The 16,892-nt window shown below is 32.9% G+C and overlaps 4 protein-coding genes and 1 non-coding gene across 10 annotated transcripts; 2 read left to right on the top strand and 3 right to left on the bottom strand.

The window, feature by feature from the left end:
• Nucleotides 1-640: 640 nt before the first annotated feature.
• On the bottom strand, nucleotides 641-3,132 carry LOC127241437 (NAC domain-containing protein 83-like). 3 transcript variants are annotated; one of them, XM_051260499.1, is made up of 5 exons: nucleotides 2,986-3,132; nucleotides 2,696-2,769; nucleotides 2,352-2,586; nucleotides 1,980-2,263; nucleotides 641-1,853 (listed from the first exon to the last, which is right to left on the bottom strand). In XM_051260499.1, exons 3-5 carry the CDS (start codon nucleotides 2,530-2,532, stop codon nucleotides 1,608-1,610), a joined length of 711 nt encoding a protein of 236 aa, XP_051116456.1. In that variant the 5' UTR covers nucleotides 2,533-2,586; nucleotides 2,696-2,769; nucleotides 2,986-3,132; the 3' UTR covers nucleotides 641-1,607. The 3 variants fall into 3 exon arrangements, with proteins under 3 accessions (XP_051116456.1, XP_051116464.1, XP_051116448.1); XM_051260507.1 differs by lacking the exon at nucleotides 2,696-2,769 and having other exon boundaries at nucleotides 2,986-3,131; XM_051260491.1 differs by lacking the exons at nucleotides 2,696-2,769; nucleotides 2,986-3,132 and having other exon boundaries at nucleotides 642-1,853; nucleotides 2,352-2,689.
• Nucleotides 3,133-3,316: 184 nt separating this feature from the next.
• Nucleotides 3,317-6,765, bottom strand: LOC127241416 (probable protein S-acyltransferase 7). 4 transcript variants are annotated; one of them, XM_051260463.1, is made up of 7 exons: nucleotides 6,540-6,753; nucleotides 6,306-6,439; nucleotides 6,055-6,199; nucleotides 5,538-5,720; nucleotides 4,216-4,506; nucleotides 3,877-4,110; nucleotides 3,317-3,726 (listed from the first exon to the last, which is right to left on the bottom strand). In XM_051260463.1, the coding sequence occupies exons 3-7, from the start codon at nucleotides 6,145-6,147 to the stop codon at nucleotides 3,409-3,411; spliced, it is 1,119 nt and encodes a 372-aa protein (XP_051116420.1). In that variant the 5' UTR covers nucleotides 6,148-6,199; nucleotides 6,306-6,439; nucleotides 6,540-6,753; the 3' UTR covers nucleotides 3,317-3,408. The 4 variants fall into 4 exon arrangements, with proteins under 4 accessions (XP_051116420.1, XP_051116412.1, XP_051116437.1 ...); XM_051260455.1 differs by having other exon boundaries at nucleotides 6,306-6,412; XM_051260480.1 differs by lacking the exon at nucleotides 5,538-5,720 and having other exon boundaries at nucleotides 6,306-6,412; nucleotides 6,540-6,765.
• Nucleotides 6,766-7,119: 354 nt separating this feature from the next.
• On the bottom strand, nucleotides 7,120-7,191 carry TRNAQ-UUG (transfer RNA glutamine (anticodon UUG)). The gene has a single exon. It is a non-coding gene; the product is annotated as a tRNA-Gln (tRNA).
• A 2,809-nt stretch (nucleotides 7,192-10,000) lies between these two features.
• Nucleotides 10,001-11,436, top strand: LOC127239180 (bidirectional sugar transporter N3-like). The gene is made up of 7 exons (XM_051257211.1): nucleotides 10,001-10,072; nucleotides 10,235-10,271; nucleotides 10,362-10,572; nucleotides 10,671-10,832; nucleotides 10,914-11,033; nucleotides 11,189-11,320; nucleotides 11,431-11,436. Exons 1-7 carry the CDS (start codon nucleotides 10,021-10,023, stop codon nucleotides 11,434-11,436), a joined length of 720 nt encoding a protein of 239 aa, XP_051113168.1. The 5' UTR covers nucleotides 10,001-10,020.
• A 3,930-nt stretch (nucleotides 11,437-15,366) lies between these two features.
• LOC127239175 (bidirectional sugar transporter SWEET14-like) lies at nucleotides 15,367-16,594 on the top strand. Its single transcript, XM_051257205.1, has 6 exons — nucleotides 15,367-15,403; nucleotides 15,499-15,535; nucleotides 15,621-15,831; nucleotides 15,922-16,083; nucleotides 16,178-16,297; nucleotides 16,418-16,594. The coding sequence occupies exons 1-6, from the start codon at nucleotides 15,367-15,369 to the stop codon at nucleotides 16,592-16,594; spliced, it is 744 nt and encodes a 247-aa protein (XP_051113162.1).
• The last annotated feature ends 298 nt before the right edge of the window (nucleotides 16,595-16,892 follow it).

Below are 16,892 nucleotides of genomic sequence, written 5' to 3'. Positions count from 1 at the left end.
TTTATAAGTCAATATACAATAATATCCAATAATATCCAGCAAGTCATTTTATTACAGCTACAAAGTACACATCAGGCCCATATAATTGGGTATCATGGGCAAACAGGCCCATAAAATTGGGCTGTCCAGAAAAGGCTCATTCGGAGTATTAATGACCAAAAACTCGGACGCATATAAGTAGGCCCATTATTACTGATGGTCATTTGGGCCACATAGGCCAGGCCTGATCTGAATCAAAACAAACAGATCAGGCCCGTTAGGTTCAGAGTGTTTATTTATTTTTTAATTTTATATAAAAGATGATACGTTAAACTAACTTCTTGCGGAGTTAAATTATAGTATTACTTTCGTAATTAATTGTTGTTAAATTAATCTTGATTTTGACACCCGTCCAAAGCTGTGTCAATCGCTATGATCATCAGACATCAAACAGCCTCTTAGTTAGGAATTATCGAATTTTATTAGATTAATTTAATTTTAAAAAATGTGAAATTAAAAAAGGGTTTGTTTATCTCCGCCAATAAGCAGTTAATTCTGAACTATCATGGCGAGGCGTTGATGGTGAAGAAGATGACCGTTTCTACGTAAATAATAATAATACTAATAATATTAATATTTGGTGCAAGGGAACCCGCATTTGCAGCACTACATATATTTATGTATATATTATTTCAAGATCTCGTGAGCACAGAAGACATGAAAATGGCGAAATAGCTAGTGTATGCATTAAAGAGACGAGTTTTGATTGAGAAATGTACATGCTGGAATGGTTGACGAGAATCTCCGCCATTCTCGTTGAAATAAACTCGAAAGCTCGGGGAGCCAGGGAGACGCCTGATCTTTCTTTCCTCATCGTTCGAGGCCTCCTTGTTCGGTTTTCCATGCGGTTTGTCTTCCTCAGAGTTTGCGCCAATTTTGGTGAAGTAAAATTCTGGTGATCGACGTCCTTGTTTTCACGCCGAAGCCGATATTTTCTAGAATGGATGGGACGGAAATGCTTGATCGGACGGTTGGTGTGTCCGCCGGCGGACGACTGAGTTTTTTCATTGCCATCAAATCGCGAACCGGTGCAACCCATTATCGATCGGGTAAAATGCAATTGCGCAAATGATGGAAGCATGGAAGAATTGTTGAAATTAGGTCTAGAATTGGGGATTGCAATAAGTGGATAAGAGGGAAAGTATTCAGGAAGTACCTATGGGTTGTAGGTATGTGTTATACTTCAGGAGGATCAACAGCTGCAAAATGTTTGCAGGTAAGAAAGGTGGATTATATGTTAATTTTGGTAATTTTCATTATAAACTTTAGCTGATATGAGTGATCAATCATTTCTAGAGGGTGGAAGGATGATCGCCACTCGTTATATTTGTGGCTTTATTAGATAAGGAAATAAGATAAACCATTGTTTAATTTGTTACTTTCTATGATTATCCTATAGAACCCATAAGGCAAATAGCAAAAACCCCTTGAACATATATTGCTCTGGTCTTGAATGTCGACGAAGAATGAATGCATGTGATTTACAGCCGCTATTCTTCATCAAGAGTAGGATTGTGCTTAAGAAATCGAGAGATAGTACATGAGGCAACAAATTATTGAGTTTGAAATTATGCGCTGTTCTGAGAGCTAGATTCATCACAATTAGCACTACTTGAAGTAACCTCAGTGAGAGCAGTAGAATCAAAATATGGTGATGAGGATGATGCAGAGCTAGAATCTGTATCACTCACTTCACCTGCTGTATAGCCATAACTATTAGTGTGATCATATTCTTGATTTACTTCTGATGTGCAGCTTCTTTTCCTCAAAATTATATGGCATAGAGTCCAGTTTCCGATTCGAATCAAAGAACCCTGAGAAAGCCCAATATGAGCATTTTATCAGCATCAAGAAAATGCTTAGTTGCCAAGCTGCTTAGCAGAAATTTGTATGTTAAACATGATTTTTGTTACTAGAAAGAAAGAGAGATTTGTTTCTACCTGAGAGTTCCTTCTTTGTTGGATATTACAGTCTGTATTTCCTGAAAGGGCAATGCAGTACTCGTGCATAATCCAATCAGTTCTAACAGGGCGGGGGTGCTTCGCCTTGTAGAACACCAGCGAGTTTCTGATTCCGACTATTGGTGCCCCTTTTGAACTTACTATCCGTTTGGCTGAACCAGTGGCTTTCCAGTAACCGGAACAAGTGGCCCTCCCAGTTCTGATTCCATGCCTGTGATTGCTTTCCTGGTTGTTAAAGAAGTACTTGTCCTGATCCAAATCGCCTATTCATATAATTCTTTGATTAGCCAAATCTTTTCATGCAGAGTTCAAGCATTCAGACGATGCTGAAAACCTTGAAGAATAGCAAACCTGGAAGTTCCCACGGATCAAAGCTGAAAACGTTAATTTCTGGAATAACTAGAGCAGGCAAAGGATGACAAAATATTTTACGCGCCAGATACTGGAAAACGATCTCTTCATCAGTAGGCTGGAACCGGAATCCAAGAGGTAACTTGCTGCCTCCATCTTTAACAAAATTCCACTTGTCCATTCCTGATCTGATAGCACCGGAAAGTACCTCAGATTTTCCCTGCAAGTAAGAATGCTGCAGTGCACACGACAGTTAGAGTTTGAACGTGCACAGGAAGGCTTTTGCTCTTGGAGTTCTTTATATAGATGGAATCACAGGTTCCTTAGTCCACCCTATTTCTTACTTATTGACATATATTTGCGTTCTGACTAAAGGCTCAGTCTCTTTCTTTAAAGTGTCTCCATAAAGATCTAACCACTGCAAGTAAAGGAGTTTGCTTAATAGTAGAAGCTTAGACTTGAGGATTTTCTGTCTGATCAGCTCATTACATGCTCTTATTATTATAATCATGATTCAGTATACATGTATAAATCTTGTAATTAGTTGCTTTAAGTTATGGAAATCTGACATCTAAAGTTCAGTGTTCCACACATTTGATCAGGAGAGATTCATATAAAGAGTGAAATCAGATACCTTCTTTTTCCTGGTTATTATGGGCTGAAAGCAAAAGACAATGAAGAAAGTTTCTCCCTTTTAGGAAAAGCAAGATCCCTCAAAAGATGATAGATAGAAGGTGTGTGTCTTGAATTGGTTTTGGCTTTCGCATTGTTCTTTCCTTCATGGAGAAGAAGTAGCTTTTCTTACTCCTTACTTGTGCTGTTCAAAGTCATAAAGGTCAGCCAAAAGAAGCTAAACCTACTACATGCAATACTCTTCTCAGATTTGAATATAAACTCCCAAAAAAAAAACCCCAATTATTTATACATGCAACAGCGGGACCCTTAAAAGTATACGCTCCCAGCACTTGAACAATAGCTACATCAAATAATCTGCAATCTTGATTTAAGTGACAGACTGTAGTAATAGCAAGATCAAATGCTATCTCAAAACCAATTGCTATTGTTGATTTTCTGTAATATAATCACTGCTCACACGAGGTATCCGATTGGATCCTATTGTCAGGACTCTATCTGCAGTCTCGCCCCAAATCGTCTTCTCTTGTTGATCATATTTGGAGCTCGATGATTGTCGGCTGCCAAAAGCATTACTCACAGAAGGAGTCTGCACAGCAGGTTTCTTCAGCACTTTTGCCCGGAATTTGTTCTTTGACGGAGGGATGCTACTGCAGAATATCTCCATGAAGTTTGCAATTATTCCTTTATTGTAGGGGTTGGATCGCATACTGTATCGATACCTAAAGTTTTCATATGTGGACTGCAACAGAGAACAAAATTTCATGTTGGAAAATTGACCCAAAATATCAGTGAGTTTGGAAACTACTGTCGCAATACAAGTTCTTAAAGGTACATAAATTTGCCAGATAATTGTTATAATGGAATTGATCATTGATCACAGCTCATTTACCTGGTTTGTGCTGATGAGGTAGAGATGGAAGACCGACAGCCCGCCCACAAACCAGAGTGCAAGAAAAGTATAGATAATAAGTGCAATGGAGGCAGGTGTTTTGATCATTGCTTTCCATATTGTAGTCTTCTCACTGTTCATTATCATCTTAATGTAGACCCAGCAAAACCCATGAACATATAAGCAGAGCAATGTGGTCGAAAAGATAAACATGAAAAAGAATCGGTAGTTCCTCTGCACCCAGAATCAAAAAAATGAAATTTAGATGCAGAATATAATAGCCTAGTCCTACATGAATTTAGACCCATGAACAGTAATGCATAAAAAATCTCTACTTACCAATCCGATGCATTGTCCAACCCACGGACAGTGATGATCAAATTGCTCAACACAGTTGTCGCAAATTGAACAATGCGAACAACGTGGAGGCCTGTAATGCATGCACGTGTCACAGTATTTGACTTTCACAGTTGTCCCATTAATTACAACATCTTTTGTCCGAGGAAGGCGGGGGGCTGAACCTTGCCCAAAATCAAGACTGTTTTCATTAGTTTCTGGCTCTGGAGGGTTAGCGCTGCGAGGAATAATACCGGGATCCCTTCCAGAAGTCATCAGAAGAAGAACTAGCACCTGGAAACAACAAGAATAGCCATGTTGATTATGACCATATCCTGAAATCAATTTTCACAGAATGCAAAAAAGGATTCATGATTTTTTCTTATCCGAACAAATCCTAATATTGTAGTTGATTGTTGTTACGCTGAAGCAGGGTATGGACTGTTTCACAAGTCATCTTTTTGTCAATCCAGGCATTATGTAGCTTCTTAGTAATCCTTAAATATTATCCACAAATTAGAAATTTTACTCACTTAATGTAACCCGAACATTATGTTATGCACGGCACATGATGAGCCTTGGCTTAATGAATGATTTCCCTACAACTTATCTTTGCAGTTGCAACAACGATCAGAAGATCAAAGAATCAAATATCAAAATTTAATTCGAAATACATAACAAAGAAATGTCTTCTCCACACCAGTAGAACAACTATTTTCTAGTTCAAGAGTAGCCTAATTCATCCAACTTTTCTCCGGTTTTTTACTTTCTTGGAAATTCCTACTTTGTGACAACAATCTCTTCAAGATAAATATATGCCAATAATAGGAAATGTTATAAGCATTTTCACCACTCTTAATAGGACTTCACAACTTATGAGCCTATTGAGATATGCCACAAAACGGAACTGAATAAATGATATGATGTAACTAAGTCTAATATAGATTAGAAATAGATGCTTTCACTTCAGTAAGCTCGATCCATTAGTGGAGTTAAAATTGGTGTCGAAAGGTTTTGAAAAGTATTTCCTTGACAAAAGGGGTTACTAAATAAGGGATGAATCATAAGTATTAAGGAGATCAATATTATAATCCAGGTTGTTGTGGAGAATATTGCCAAAATCGCTAACCGGTAGAGAGATCGACTCCCGATAATATCACTAGAATCAAACTAGAAAACTATATGCCAAATGTCCATTGCAAATGGCAAATAAGATGACAGTCTTTCCGCATTGATAATCACAACGTCAGATTTAGTAGTTATTAGTTGGTTGCCGAAACATGGGAAGCCGACATCAAACCTTAAAAGTAGTAATTAATACTCACATATAGTGTGAAAGCAATACATGCAGCCATAATTGCGATCCCCGAATTGCCAGGAAAATGATTTCTCAGCTTTCTTGCAACAAACACGCAGAAAACAGCTACTGGAGCAACTATAAGAAATATCGTAAAAAGTATCGACTGTACATCAGGCCCAAATATCAACCTTCCCCCAAGACAAAATTTCTGCAGCAAAGATAGAAAAATGACGAAATTTAGAATGGCAGTGATGTAGCTCTATGCCATACTAATCAAGTTAGATAGACAATGAACAGATGTAACAGGTAGTATCAGCAGTTTTTGCCCAAAATTAATACAGGAAACCCTAATCAGACATTTGCATAAACTCAATCACGGAAACAAGCATTTATCAGAAGCATACAATTCAATTCATCAAATTAAACCATGAAGAGATCATAGAAGATGAAGCTCATTCAAAAACCTTCATTTAGCAATCCCAAACCCTAATTTGATGACAGGAATCCATTAATGAGCATGTAAAGAGGATAAGTGGGGTTACATTACTGCCTTCCCACGCCTGATAAGTTCGGATCATCCTCGCCGCACCACCGACGGATCTTTCCTGGGAATCAGGCGGCGCCAGTGCATCCATCGCCTCTATCCCTAATTCCTCTTAACAAGCTTTTCTCCTTTACTCTCTGTCTCTGCAAATGATGGAAAATGAAATGGTAGGTGCGAATTAATCGTATGACGCGGGCAATTTAGCAGATACGAAAGATTGGGAAGCAGAGCATTAATTTTGTGAATAACCAGTTGCTAGAAAAGTCGCTTGAATTTCTGCGTGTCGGCTTTGACCTTGACCAGGGGTATGGGGTATCACCACCGGCGACGACTTCCGGCAACTAGCTCGCCGTTGCCTGGCGGACGGAGAGGAATCAGAATTCCTTCGTTTTTTTTTTGTTTTTCCCAATCATGTATAGAATTAATCACAGGATTTAATAAGAACAATTGATGGTTGGAGCATTCAATGAGATTAGGAATTACCCAAAGTTTCCGGCGACGGTGGGCGACGGCGATTGGTTGGCAGGTAGGCTATACCTATTACTTGGAGCAACAGCAAATCTGAGCTGTGTTTTGGCCTCAACAGTGAAGAAGAAAAGAATGATTTGATGGCTCTCTCGATAGAATATACAAATAATTATGTTACATGTCTGAAACTGAATGTAGCTTCTAAAAGTTGACTAAACTGTAAATGTATGTGTATTATTCATAGCATCAAAAATAGGAGTATTTGGTAAAGAAGATTGTGTTCATTTACATTTTCTTTTTATGTTTTTTTACTAAGAAGTCTTTACGATTCCCCAAAATATCAACTACACAACCTTTATAATAGGGGTTACGTCCATTTATTTTAATTATATCTAAATCATTATTAAAAAAATAAAACAAAAAGCTCTAGTGGTTTGTTTATGGGTTATGTGCAATCGTACTAAAATTGTTAATTAACTGGGCCTTAAACAATAGGCCCAACAACTATTGGGCTTTAACCCAATTTTCTTCAAAATATGGGTGAGTCAGTAGGCAGCCCAGATACGTCTGTCTGGTTGAAACAGTTGATAAAAAAAGGTCCTACCGGGAGTCGAACCCAGGTCGCTGGATTCAAAGTCCAGAGTGCTAACCACTACACCATAGAACCTTGGGCGTACTTAAAGATAGAGAAAATTAATATTAATATAATTTGTAAAATTTTCTAGTAATATCTGGCTTTTTTATTTTGTTATAAATTATTAAACATCTCGAGTTTCTTCAATTAATTTGACATTAAAAAATACCATATTTAAAAAAAATAATAATTTAAAACAGTACATTTAATCACTACTTATAAGTAATGTACACACCCACAAATAAACAAACCCAAATGTGTTTCTTTTTTGTCTGAAATTGAGTTTGGAATTAAGTTTAATTGGGTCTTTAGTAAATAATGTTGGATGCAATATTTTTTAACTATATATATATATACATTTTTCGAAAAGTTTAAGTAGTAAGAAACACTCTTGGGCCAAAATTAGGTGCATTGGTCTATAAAATATACTTATATGCTGAAAGTGGCTTTGATACATAATTGGTTATTAATTAATTAATCCTGGTAGCAAGTAATATTGTAATTAATCATTGGAGATTTACACTAATAAAGGCAATCTTATCCTGCCAATTAATTAACCACTTTCTAATTACCTTTCTGCCTAATAATTGGTAAAATGAACCATATTTATATGAACATAGCTTTTTAAAACAACAGATGTCACAAATAGTTTGCAGCAATTTTCTATAGATATCAATTTAGGAAGGGAAAAAAAATCAACATTGCTAAATAATGTGATTTAATATATATAGTGCTTTGAGTTTACATCATGCCATTTTTATATAATGAAGTTAAATTAAAGGGAATACCTGTACACATGTAATAATGAAAGAGCAGGCCATTAGTAGGTCTCTTTACACTAAGGGTTTACATCATATTGTATTGAATTATTGAAATTGTACTAATATAAATATGTTAAATGATTACTTATTTATGTTGAGTTACTCCATAAATTTGTTAAATGCTTCATGACATAAAAAATACTACTTAACTAGTGCATAATTTGTTGAAAGAAAGCTGTTGAATCATAATAGAACCGTGTTAATAATGATAAAAAATTATAATTGCAATATTCAACATATATAATTGTGATAGCTGAATTATCTTTGTGCCTTGTAAAGGGAAATAAAGGGATGAAAATAGAAAAGAAAAAAAGAAATGACTCTTGGCATATTATTGGTTAAAATTATTTCATTGAGCTAGATATGATGCATGGAAAATGGAAATGGCATAATATCAGAAGCAACAAATTTGATTTCCGTACAGAGGAAAATGACATGCAAGAAGACAACATAATGCTGTCCAGAAACGATGACAGCTTAAAGATCATAGTCTTTTATTAATTATTTTTATCATTAATATAAATGATTGCATGTTATTTGATTAGGCTCAAAACATTTCTAAAAGAAAACGATAAACCAAATTAAAAACTTTCTTTGTGTCTACATTCTTAATTTTATATATAAAAATATATCTTATTGGAACATGATCATCACGATCATCATCCAATTAAATTGATGTATATATGTCGAATTGAAGATATTTTGATGAAACCTTAATTAGTTTGAAAGATTAGTCGAGTCAAAAAATTAAAGTGAATGGAGATAGAACGCATTATCACTTAACACCTCACATCATATTACATAAACATGCACGATCTTCCTATCATGACAGCCTTTAATTAAGTACTTGTTAAATTGGTAGATGTTTTTTAATATTTTAAATAAAAAATAAATAGATATTTTTAAATATATATATTGTTAATAAATAGTATTACTAACTAGGCTTTTTTTTTTTTTTTTAACTACACATTTAATTAATGGGATATATTTTTAAACACGTATTTACATAGATGGATGAAATAATAATAATAAGTGGGAGCTAGGAAGGTATGGCATAGAATTTAGATTAATTTATATTATTGATCATGAAGCTTTACCTTTAGATTAATTTAGAATAGTTAAATATATAAATAAATCAGTACAAACGTACAAAATATGATGATGCTGGCCAGGTGTTAGTTTTATGGAGTGCACATACGTAACCTCAGTGGAATTGAATACAAACTGATCGATTATAAATATACATCCATTGCATACATATGTATATAAAAATTCTATGTACCATTAGTTTTTTGATCAATTTTTAATATAGATAATATGTATATATTTGTTTCTGCAAATTAAGTAGGTAACATCCAAATTTTGAAGTAGTTATGATTTTCTAGATATGGACTAATTAACCATTTATAATTTAATTTATTGCAAGGTAATTAGCATAATTAAAAATAGGCCTCAAATTTATCAATTAGAAATTGCACTATATATATATATATATATATATATTGCCTAGAAACATAAGAATCAGTAATCAATATAACCTATATTGTCTTCAACATAAAGTTAATTAAAATCCCATGTCCAATAATTGTAAGGTTTCCATTTATAGAATGAAAATGAGAAGCATATGTACATACATCTTAATTTTAATAATTAGCTACGTGATCGTTTGAGTAACAAATTAGTGAGGTCATATTATATATGCAACTATAAAATGTATAAAACAGACAATAATGCTGAGGAGATTAAGGTGAAGTTAATTGTTTTCAATTAATTAAGTAATAATGTTGGGTGGGCAAGTTAAATTAATTTTTTTTTTTTTAAAAAAAGGTTGTGCTCGAAGGTGTCTAAGTGTAGCATGTTTTTTTTTTACTCAATCTGATAATATTTTTAAATATATTATAGGAAAATGTGTCAACAGCTAGCTCAATACTTCTATATATACCCGTTTCCCCCACTTCAAATTCATCAAATTTGGAAGGTTTTAATACATATATATATATATATCTAGAGAGAGAGAGAGAGAGAGAGAGAGAGAGAGAGAATGGCACATATCATCACTCACAGCTCACTGGTATTCATCTTTGGGATTTTAGGTAAATGAAATAATCTTGATGATACAATCGAATGTTTCGACAAAAATAAGGACATGATTTTACTTTCATTAGATTCCCATATTCTAGTCATGTGCTAGCTGTAATATATAAACGATAAATCTATTAATAATATATATATATATATATATATTAATTATGCAGGAAATCTGGTGGCCTTCATGGTGTATCTTGCCCCTGTGTAAGTTTTGTTCATTTGTCAATTAACAATCACTTATCAACTCCTAAGCATTCATGCCAATTAATAAATTTGCTTATTACAATAATACAGGCCGACATTTTATAGCATTTACAAGAAAAAAACGACAGGAGGGTTCCATTCGGTGCCATACATCGTAGCTTTGTTGAGTAGCATGCTTTGGATATATTACGCGACTCTCAAATCGAATGAAATACTTCTTATTACCATAAACTCCTTTGGATGCTTCATTGAGGCCATTTATATCTTCATTTACATTTCTTACGCCCCCAAATTAGCCCGGGTACGAATGCGACGCATAATCTTGTTCTAATTCCCTGCAAAAAATATATATACAAATTTTCCGTGTTTATTTTGATTAATTAGTCTTTTTTATTGCAGATGGTGGCTTTGAAGATGCTTTTTCTTATTAATTTTGTCGGATTCGGATTGATTCTTGTCTTCACGCACTATTTTGTAAAGGGCTCGCAACAAGTTCAAGTTCTTGGATGGATATCCGTGGTATTGTCTATAAGTGTGTATATTGCGCCTTTGAGCATAATGGTAAGTATTTCGAATTTAATCATTTTCATATTAATTAATTTGTGAATTTTAATGTTGTATGGTGTGTCCGTGTACATGTAGAGTCGAGTTATTCGCACAAAGAGCGTGGAGTTCATGCCAGTCGCCTTATCGATCGCCCTCTTGTTCAACGCGGTTATGTGGTTTTTCTATGGTTTGCTCCTCAAAGATTTTTTTGTTGCGGTATGTAACTATTGCTAGATAATTTAATTATTTGCTCACAAAATATTATATCAAATAGTATGATACTGTTTGTCTATAATTGAAGTGTAGTGAATAATCAATCAATCAATTATATAGTCAATTATTTGTGTTGTAAATAATTATTACATTCGCAGGTTCCAAACGTTGTTGGAGTGATATTTGGGGTGGTCCAAATTATACTGTATTTGATATACAGAAATGGCAAGGCCAATTCAGAAGACAAGTTACCAGTGACTGCTGTGAAGCCCAACTGTGAGATACATCCAGTTTGTTCTCTGCCATTTAATAATAATAATAATAATAATAATAATAATAATAATAATAATAATAATTTGGATATTAATGTTAATGGCAACAACAAAAATACTAATTACAGTGGTGATGGTGATGGTGATATGGTCACACAGGACGAGGTCAGTGACCAAGTGATAGTAACGAGGGATGGATCAAATGAAATGAAATTAAATAATTAGCATATGTGTGTGCATAAATAATTAATATCGTGTTATTAATTACTATTATTCATCTTTTTAATTTGTGTAATGATCGTGTGGAAAGGCGCGGATGGATATATGGAACCCTTTTGTAAAATTTATGAATGCCCAGTTTTCTATTGTAAATTTCTAATAAGATTTTACTATTTAATTTTTTTTTTATAAAAAAATTATATTAAATTAATAATTATTTTTATTATTATTTATATTACATTAAATAATTATTTAAATTCAAACTTTTACTACTCGAAAATCTAAACTAAAAAATCAAATTTACAATCAAACAACCCATGCATGCAATGCAGATATATCTTTATGCTTTTATTATTATTATTATTATTATTATTATTCGTATTAGTATTAAACACAACAATTTTGAGTATGTGTCTAAAAAGAGAAATGGTCCATTCCATGACATTTTGAATAATGATAAATCAAAGCATTACTCGCGATCCTGATCATGCACAATTCGTACATCCTATCCTTTCGATCTCATCTGTACAAATAAACAGGTCAGATGAAAAAGTGGTCTTTAAACATGGTGAAATGACTTCAATGCCCCTAATTTATATCCAGTTAATTAATAAAATCGCTTCTTTAATTTTTCCTTTTTATGGGATTATTAGTCATATACTGTATATATATCACTTACTTTTTTTTTTTTTTTTTTTTTTTTTTTTTTTTTTTCATATCGTGAAACCGCAGCCACTATTTAGAGAAGAAATTTTTTCATATATAAATATGGTTGATCCAAAAACAATGTCAATAATAATGAAGTTTTTATTTTTATTATTATTTTATAACATAGGAATCTGCAATCGTTAATCGCTATCCGAACGTGTGCATTAAATAAACCTACAACCAAATTAATACCCTGCAAATTAGATCCGACAAGATAAGTCACCTTAGGCGAACTGTGCGTGACAGGTAAACCTGGTGGCGTCGGAGTTTAAAAATTATTATTATTAGATATGCATAAAATCTGTATTTAACAAGACAGCCAATGATTCACTTCCTAGTGAGAATAGCAAAGATTCGATTTTATCCCCACTTTCACCTTTCCTTGTAAGAATAGGCATGGGCAAAAGTATTATTGTAGCTATATATACATATATATATATATATGTGTGTGTGTGTGTGTGTGTGTGAAATTATCAAAATAATCTATTTGGCATTGATGGCAATTTTGTATGCTAATGAACTCAATATTATATTGAGAAGAGATTGCAGATGTAAGTTGATATATATGGTTCCAATAATAATGCAGTTGACATTATTATTAGAAATGAAAAAAAGGTTTTCAATCAAGGATGCGATCAAGATTCAACGTTGACATTCCATTCGAGATTTGAGGATATATTCTAGTGTATGGGGCAAAAAATTCAAGAATGTTGTGGATAAGCCCAACTTGGCTCCCAAGGGTCAAATAGCATGTAAGAATATGAGAATATTATGGACATGACAATGTCTGCTCGATATCGCCTTGAGCCTAAGCCTCGTCGCCTATAAATACACAACATACAATCCAATACCAAAATAACTCATCACCACCAATTCAATAGGCATGCCACTATATGTGATGAAGATAGGGCTTACATGAAGAGAGGAACCATGTCTAATAGCCAAGAATGACTTGCCCGTAAACTCTTGGGGTATGCGAACCCTATACCCTAACCGGGTATATTTTAAAGATCTACGGGCGGTTGTATTGGCTACATGACGGGTTTTTCTTGATCATGTTAGTCCTTATTCTTCAATTTCTATATCCCACAAATATTATTTTGTAAGTACTATGTAAATCGATATTTAACACTCTTGTGAAAAATTGCTTTAGATTATTATTATTATTATTATTTGCAAACTGCTACAACTTTCTCTATAATTTTTGAAACATGAAAATTGTGCATTAGTTTATGGGTGGATGAAATTAATATAATGGTATTGAAACTTAATCTCTAATGAACTCTAAGCTAATTAATAGGTACAGGCAAAGGCAAAGGAATGAAGTTATCATTACTAATATTGTTTGTCCTTTTTCTTGATTTTTTGGTGATATATTAATGATTTGGTTTCTTTGTGGAATGGATGCAACCTAAAAATGTTATCTATATGAATATATATTATATATTAATTGGTAGGGTAAGGTAGCCCAATGTGTTGTGAGCTTCAAGTTTGTCTTAATGAGCTTATTTTTTTGGTAGTAATTAATATATACACATTTTGCCTGAAAATAAACTATTATATATTATACTTTATTAAACAATTGTTTAGTGTTTTGATTTTATGTATTTTTTTTATAAGAAGAATATATTATCGTGTCGATAATATAAAATATAATATTTTATGTTGAATGTTAGCTCTTTATGCTATGATATATTTATATATATATAATCATGTGGAAAAAAAATTGGACAAATAAATCTATATTTATCTCATAAGTTATGTATAATGGAAATATTATTTAATGAAACAAAGTACTATATAAGTTCTCAAGATATTGGATAATATTAAGTCATTGACTAGCTAGAAATTTTGATTTCATGGGTCGTATACATTATCAGTTTATATTATTTAATTTCGTTTTATTTTATTCTTAATTGGAAAATATAAATACCATTTATACATACAATATTGTTGACAAAGGACACAAAAATTAATTAGTAACTAACAATTTTCTTGGCCAACTAACAGTTTGCGTATAAGAATAACGTTGGGTTGATGAAATAATGTGATTGTTAATAAAATTTTATTGGTCTACACAATGAAGTCATTGATATAAAAATATATCATTTATTCTATCCTCATTCAATCTACATATATATTGTTGAAATAATAATTATTGAAAGTTGCTGAATTGATTTAGCAAAGTTGAAAAATGCATTCTATCCCATTCAATTTATTAAAGCAGCCATTGAAGCACCAAAAATATACCTGAAACTGCAGATGATGTGATGGAAATATTTTTTTCCTTTTCTATACTCTAATTTTATTTACACAATAAGTCATTTTTCACCGTAAAACATCACATCATATACTTTTTTTTTTTTCATACAAAATTATTTATTCAATAAAACACACCCACACACACACAAACCCTCATTTTTTTAGTCCATGCACATATGTATGTGTGCTTATAATTCTATGTTATTTTGCACAACCAGTCATCTAATTAAATTGCAGTATAATAGTTGAAGAATTTTGTTCTGCAAATTTATGCACAAACCAAAATATGGCTAAAATAATAGACATGATAAAAATGATAAACCAAAGAAAATGTATTTATTAAAATTTTCCAGTTGTAATTCTTGAGCTTGGGTTCGTCTATGAGTGGGTGACACATCCATGTTAATTTAGGGTTTCTTTCTGAAGGCTGTAGCTGAACCTAACAAAAAAGTTGTACATATACATGTGTGTGTATATACATATATATATATATGTGTGTGTGTGTGTGTGTTTGTGTCCGTGTGTGTCTAGAATTAAACTATTATATATCCAAACTAATTAGGGTAAGATGGAGGTGGAGAGGGAAGGGCAAAATTAGGGCATAGTGACAAAATGAGCACTGCAGATTTGATGAGTCTGGAGCAACTAACTGATCTTAAGATGAAATATATGTGAGAGGTAATGAAATTAATTTAATTCAATTCAAGCCTCCACCACCCCCCAATTTTGATACAGCTATTGTACCTTTTTTACATGAAAATTTGGCATACCTCTGTCAATGCTCTCAGCTATGTATATATATATAGAGAGAGAGAGAGAGATAAATGGATTTCATCTGCTTCAGTTTATAATTCATTGCTCCAAATTTGGAGAAGATGATGACTCACTTGGCCTTTGTCTTTGGTCTTCTGGGTACAATTTTAAGGAATTCACATATAACACAAGGCTAATAATCTAATTATATTATAGTGTTGAATATGATAATATTATTGGCTTTTCTTTGGCAGGCAATATAGTCTCCTTCATGGTTCTTCTTTCTCCATTGTGAGTTTCTCTCATATTAAATTTCATCTTTCATTCCTTATGAGTATATATGTTATCATTTGATTTGATTATAATCCACTTGCAGGCCAACATTCTATGAAATATTCAAGAAGAAATCTACAGAAGGGTTCCAATCTGTGCTATACGTTGTAGGGCTATTCAGCGCAATGCTTTGGATTTATTATTCGCTCCTCAAAGGGAACATGATTCTTCTCATGACCATCAACTCAATTGCTTGTTTCATTTATTCTGCATACATTTGCTTCTTCATATTTTTTGCACACAAACATGAGAGGGTATGTTTGTGTTCGACACAAGTATTAATTCACTATGATCTATGCATATACATGCATGGAATTTAATTTCTTGGTATGATCAATGTTCAGGCCAATACTGTCAAGTTGTTTCTCCTGCTAAACGTCATTGGATTTGGCCTTATTGTGTTGCTAACCTATCTCTTAGAAGAAGGTTTGCGCCGTGTTAATACAGTGGGGTGGATTTGCCTGATTTTTTCTCTCTGTGTGTTTGTTGCACCCCTATGCATTCTGGTAAATGATTTCTTTTATTTTATAATTTTTATGATTTATTGCCTTCCTAAGTAATTTGTTAAAGGAATTAATAGTTTGAATTCAATTTATGCAGAGGAAAGTGATAAGAAGCAAAAGTGTAGAATACATGCCTTTTCTCCCATCATTTTTTCTAACACTAAGTGCTGTTATGTGGCTCTTTTATGGATTACTGCTCAAGGACTATAACATTGCTGTGAGTTCATTTTGATTTGTTGTATATCATGATCAAGAACACACATATCTTGAAAAAAAAAAAAAAAAAAACTCTTTGAGCACTGATTAATGTTATTGAATGTGTGAGTTTTGATGACAGATCCCTAATGTGTTGGGATTCAGCTTTGGAGTGGTGCAAATGGTGGTGTATATAATTTACAGGAATGTCAAGAAGAAAGAGCCTGCGGATGATAATGATATAATAACAGTAGAAGACGAGGAGCTTAAGGACCCCACAATTATGGATGCAGTGAAGCTAAGTGGATTAGCTGTGTAGCTAGCTAGATTTATATATTACTTATAATTAATTAAGTAATTACTGAGACTTATATAAAGGGCTGTGCTTATGTTTTATGATATATATATATATATATATATACACGCACATATATTATCATTAGTGTATGAAAAGTGGTGTGAAATGAAAAGTGGTGTGAACTTTGAATAACATGCTATGATGAGATAATTGGACTACTGTTGCAATTGATTGATTTATTGAATTATTTGTAAATATTTTTGTTATTACTGGTCGTGATAAATTCCATTGATGATTGAAGTCGTTTAACATATACAAC

The sequence above is a fragment of the Andrographis paniculata genome, unplaced genomic scaffold (genome assembly GCF_009805555.1).
Source record: "Andrographis paniculata isolate CXL003 unplaced genomic scaffold, ASM980555v1 Contig18END, whole genome shotgun sequence".
Taxonomy (NCBI): Eukaryota; Viridiplantae; Streptophyta; class Magnoliopsida; order Lamiales; family Acanthaceae; genus Andrographis; species Andrographis paniculata.
The sequence above is the reverse complement of the archived record's forward strand: the minus strand, read 5'-3'. Positions and strand labels throughout refer to the sequence as shown.